The sequence below is a fragment of the Malania oleifera genome, chromosome 6 (assembly GCF_029873635.1).
Source record: "Malania oleifera isolate guangnan ecotype guangnan chromosome 6, ASM2987363v1, whole genome shotgun sequence".
Classification (NCBI taxonomy): Eukaryota; Viridiplantae; Streptophyta; class Magnoliopsida; order Santalales; family Ximeniaceae; genus Malania; species Malania oleifera.
In genome coordinates, this window is record NC_080422.1 from 99,753,643 (window position 1) to 99,759,538 (window position 5,896).

Sequence of the window (5,896 nt, forward strand, 5' to 3'; positions counted from 1 at the left end):
GCATTAGTTAATAAATTATCATCAGAGTGCCACCTAAAAGATAATATTTATCAACTCAACTATAAAAATAAAGAGGAAAAGCAAAGTAGTTTGGGCAGGAGTAAGGAACAACAGAGTAAGAAATTGAATTAAAACACAAAAATGAGAATTACAAAAGAGATAGCATTAAACTAGAAAAGAGAGCATCAACATGTGGTAATATACAATCAAGGTGGTTCTACACCTACAGCAAAAATGATGTCAAAGGCCAAATCATGCCCACACTCACAAACTACTTTCACTTCTAGATTGTATAATCAAGCTTTAAGGAAGCAATCAGAATAAAGAAATTATTTCACAAATTGCAAATTGGGAGCTTCAAAATGCACCAAGCAACTAGATGTTCTGAAAAATAAAAAATAAAAAATAAAAAAAAAAAGGAAGGTAATTGAGAAATAAGTAATTACCAAATATAATGAGAAACATGAGTGAATAAATCATGGTTAATCAAATCTCCCTCTTCCCCTCCTCCTTCCTCTCCCTCTTGCTCTTCCTCTACCCCTTCCTCTCCCTCGATATCCTGTTTCATGGATGCTATCATCATCCCTCTCAAACTTAAACATGCTCCTTCTTAAACGTTCTGCTTCAGTCTCACAAGGAACCCTATGTACCTGAACAAGCAGGGAGTCAATGACATCAAGCACTTCATAATCATTAATATATGTAGAAGTAATGGTAGTAGAGGATGTGAGAATGCTAACATCAAGGTCTTCCAAATCAAATTGATTTTGAAGCTGCCATGCAAGATCCTCATCACGGCTTACATCTGGAAGCTCATCTTTAAGAGTTCTTATCCCAGCTCTACTCTTCTCCCATTCATCTAAAGTGAAAACTGGTGACTCTTCTTGTTTCCCCTTCCCTCTATGTTTTCGATTTTTAAAATTCTGACCATCCCAGTTTGAAATACTCATCTTCTGGAGTAGTTTCTGAGAAGCTGCTTGATTTTGAACAGGAACAGATTCGACCACTGTTAAAGCAAACATTTTCAAATCAGTATAACAATACAACTATAAAAAGAAACTCCTAAATGTAAATAAAGAACTAAATATACAATAGCAACCATAAAGCACCCATTTGTTTTTGTTTCTTTTTTCTTTAAACATATGTCTATATGCTTTTCTCAAAACTAGAAATAACTTCACTGAGGAAAATTTCAGACATGACTTATTTTTTTTATTTTGGCTATAATTATGCCACCTCGTTCATCACTCCATCTACCATGCTGCTTAAAAGGTGAGTTCTACAGAATCAAAATTGACTTTATCATTTTGTTATGCATTTCAATGCACCATAAGCTTACCAAAATATATATGTACAGAAATAAAGTTTAGACAGGAAAAGAATAAAACTGCACCTTCTTTTGGTCTTGCTCCAGAGCTACTTGGCATATCTTCAGTTTTTCCAGTAAGGGTAGCTACTTTCATATCATTATTCAAAATTTCTGCTTTAAAATCAAGATTCCCTTGTCTTCCCTTTTGCCTAATTTCTGATTTTCCACCAGTGTCCTCAATTCTAAGGCTGTTGTTCTTGTGGGTTGACTCTGACTGATCTGCAAATCATCACCCCATGTCCTTGAATCATGCATATACAATAGTTGTTGAAACGTGAGCACAATATTGAAAATAAAGTTGCTTATTGAAAATAATTAACCTATTTCATCATAGTACATCTATAGAAATACATAGTAATGAATTTTATAAAACATCATAGCATGGCCTCAGTGACATTGCAAACAAAACAAGCTCTGAAAAAGTCAAAATCAATTCATGAAAGGCAAGAATCTCACCTCAAATTTTCACAGATATGTATGCTTTTTTAGTGTAGACATTTAATTGTTTTGTAATAGTATATATATTTATATTATAAAAGCACATGTGCACAACTATGACTAACATGACCACAAAGGCTTGAGGCATATTATGCAACAAAACATCACAGCGGATGGTGAAGCAAGGGGGATCAGCCCAAATGTTACCAACTCAATAATGTTGGAATTATAGCCTTGCTGAGTTTATGTCAGCTAAATCTTTGCAGCAAATGCCAGCCCATCAGAAATTTCCATGATACATTAATACTGTGAACAAAACAGAGGGGAATTGCTTTTCCCGTGTGGGCAGTACAACAACATTAGCAAAACCATTACCCCAAACATTCAACTATTAGTGGTCAAATGACTCAAATTACTATAATGTGCTGCAACTAGATTGATAATTTACTTCTGTTGCAAATACTCTATTTTTATCTCATGCAGATAGTTTCAGTCATTTTGCTGAATTTTCTCTGGAGAGATTGAATTAATATGAAAGCATTGCCCAGGGACGTGCAACTCACTAAAAGGCTTCTCATTCCGTGAAAAGCATCAACTTCAGGTTTTGCACCAAATCAAGAGAACTTGCATCAATATGAAATTTGGAAAGCAAAATTACATAGGCCCATGGAAAGAACTGAAGTGATATTGACAAGTTCCACATAAAGAATCTAGAAGAGTAAAGGTTTCAGAAACTGACAAGAAAATCTGCCTTGCTGGGCAGACTGATGCATGGATGCCCCAATTTGCAACTTCTCAAACTGTGGAGGACCAACAATCTCATCATCCCCTGATGGCTTCAAGGATGAGCGAGATAAACCTGAATATTTTTTGTTCATCAGCCATTCTTCATAAAGTGCTTGCACTACACCTCCTAATACAGTTACCACTTTAGCATTTAAACATACTATGCCACTATGTATCACAGCTTTATTTTCCAAACGAACCTGCCAACCAGAGACCAGCAACAGATATTAGGGAAATAATAAAACTCACAAAATCCCTATTAAAGTCAATGACCTGAGATTCATGGCAAGCTAACAAGTCTAAGGTTAAAAAAAAAAAAGAAAAACAGAAGAGGTGTTATGCCTGATAGCAAGATGTTCAATCGATCAACAAAATCACAAGGAAGCTCTCAGATGCCCCATGAAACAAACTTCCATTTTGATTCCTGCTTGCTTAATTTTATGGGCATATTCACCGTCGCAAGTTGCATGATTATTTGGTAGCCATGAACAAAACCTATACCTATGTTCAGAATAATGGCTTTTCATGAACTCCTATATGGAAACATCCTGTCAGCTCATGTCTGCAAATTTCTACATTGGCCTTAATTATTGCATAGGATAGATTTCTAATTTCATACACCATAGAAGATGCAATAGAGCCATTCAATTTTCAGTACAAAAATGAAACGCATCCAGAAATGCTGGCTTTAACAAATTGAGGTTTTTTTTATTCTTGCAACACCTTAGGTAAAAAATGCCCATAAAAAAAGAAGAGAGAGAGAGAGAGAGAGCAAGGGTTGCCAAATGCTAATGCCATGCCCGAGTTTGGCTTCTAAGCATAAAATATATTGACAATGTTACACAAGCCACACCCTTCTTCTTATATAACCTCATAGTCCATGAATATATGAACAAAACCAGCATTGCCTAGCTCTCTAATACGCTCAGAGCCTGAGGTGGTGGACCTCTAACCCCATCTTCTTCACCTCTGAACATAGTAACTATAGCCATAATTGTGAGTGCACACGCGCGGATTTGTCCACATTAGCATCTTTCACTGTTCATTACTTTAATGTAATTCTTTCTAAATATCTCTAACATTTGTGAGATTACAATACGTATAGATAAAATAAAATAAAATAATCAACTGACAGAAACAATTGCTATAATAGTAGCAAAGTCAAGGGAATTGAGAACACCTTAGAACCAGGAACAACATCATCCGGAATTGAGGGTATGCGGGTGTACTCTACAGCAGTTAGCTCACTGTGGCCATCCGTAAGATTCAGTCTCAGTAGACGCCGACTGTTTGAACTCCCCGAACTCTCCGCATGACCGCTTCGAGAAATGTCCCTCGCAGAAGATATCTGATTGAAAACACAAAATTTATTGGAAAAAAGAAGAAGTAAAGAAATTATGAGAGAGAGAGAGAGAGAGAGAGAGAGAGAGAGAGAGAGAGAGAGAGAGAGAGAGACGCGCCTGGAGAACTTTGGGGCCTTTAATATGAGAGGATTTTCGAAGAGCAATAGGATCGGGCAAAGACTTGCCGCCGATGACTCTCAAGTCCATCTTTGCGAGCTCGGACTCAATCGAATCGACCTTAAAGCGTTCGTCGGGTGGGGCAGAATCAAAATGACTAGCGATCACAGATTTGACTCGTTCGAGGTCTCCGAAACACCATCCCCTCGTCATTAGGGTTTCTAGCAGAGCTTCGGACGCAGATGAGCCCTCCATTTTCGCTCCTGCCCTCAAGGTTTCTGCCGCAGTTTCAACATCAGCAGCTCCTACCTTTCCCTGCGGGATTTTTGAGGCCGAGAAAGAGCTTTTGAGCAATTTAATTTTGGAGATTATATAATCTGGGCCTTCCCCGAACTGCAGCGGGGCTGGGCTCGCAGGACGAGCATTTACGGCTTTGGGCCTTGGCTGCGGCCCGACCCAGTTTCCGCCCTTCGTTTGGCAGCTTGAAATTCAAGCCTAGATTTAGGATGGTGAAGTTGAAAAATATATTATATATAAAATTCATATTATATTTCATTGAAATACATATCAATATAAGGTTCAAATTTTATGTTCTTAGACACAATTTTAGGGTCTAGTTAGCCAAGGTAAAAAAAAAATTTATTTTTTATTAGCGTAAGAGGTATTCACCTTACCTAAGATCTAACAAAAAGATTCGAACATCGAATTATTAAAATTTTCATAAAACTTTCTCTGTGACGTTTTTAACAATCATTAATCAAAATTTGTCGAAAAGATAATTAGTAAGCTCACTTAGTAAGTAATCACAATATTAAATCTGCTCTCAATGTAGCAGCCCAAATTTCTTCAAAGGACTATTTGAAAGCGTTAATATTTAAAAAATAAATAAAATTAGGAAATTTTCACTAATAATTATATTTTAAATTCTTATTATAAGATATTTTTATTTAAATGCATTGGCCCTTTGTTTGGGACATTTTTTTTTTCCAATTTCTATAAATTTAAAAATCAGACCAAAAATCTTCACTACTTAATACTATATTAAATTGGGTGAGGTGGCTCCCATAGGCATGGCGCGATAGAAAGGTATCAGCATGAAGGAGCATCAGGGGTTCAATTTCAAGTAGATACACTCACGGAACCAGCGGTACCTATGGATGGTGAGAATTTACTCTGTGAGCCGGTAGGGATCATGGATGATGAGAGTTCGCTCTGTGAGCCAACGGAGACCGTGGATGGTAAAAGTTTTTCGTGAGTCAGCGGGAACCGTGGATGGTGATGGAGATGTGTCCCAGAGGTCGGGTTGGCCGAACGTCCATTCCAAACTTTACCTGATCAGCGAGACTTAAAGAGAGGACGTTGATCCGTAAGTTTGGTGCCGTACCAGGGGGTCTAAAGGATTTGTTGATGGTTGGAGTTCCTATGTAATGAAAAAAAAAAATTGGGTGAAGTATTTTTGTTTACATTGTTGGGGATAAAATTAAATTGTGTGTGTATGTGTGTGTGTGTGTGTGTGTGTGTGTGTGTGTGTGTGTGTGAGAGAGAGAGAGAGAGAGAGAGAGAGAGAGAGAGAGAGAGAGAGAGAGAGAGAGAAGTGGAGAAGTACAGTTGATTGATTAGGCAGGTGACTTTTTGGCAAAATGGTGGGGAATCGTTTGGGTCCATGTTAGAATGGAACAGAAAATTGAACATTAATTCATCCAACATTCTTCCTGCCCGCACATGCTAAGTTGTTCAAAAATGATTGAAACTCAATTCAAATTCAATATGAACCGAATCGAAATTTCGATTTTTTCTATTATGCTTGGTTTCAATTTTTATGTTCATGAATCGATGATTACTT

The 5,896-nt window shown here is 37.2% G+C and overlaps 1 protein-coding gene across 1 annotated transcript; it reads right to left on the minus strand.

The window, feature by feature from the left end:
* Positions 1–290: 290 nt before the first annotated feature.
* LOC131158112 (uncharacterized) lies at positions 291–4,477 on the minus strand. Its single transcript, XM_058112721.1, has 6 exons — positions 4,054–4,477; positions 3,774–3,941; positions 2,547–2,793; positions 1,394–1,588; positions 741–1,006; positions 291–650 (listed from the first exon to the last, which is right to left on the minus strand). Exons 1-6 carry the CDS (start codon positions 4,306–4,308, stop codon positions 483–485), a joined length of 1,299 nt encoding a protein of 432 aa, XP_057968704.1. The 5' UTR covers positions 4,309–4,477; the 3' UTR covers positions 291–482.
* Positions 4,478–5,896: the final 1,419 nt, after the last annotated feature.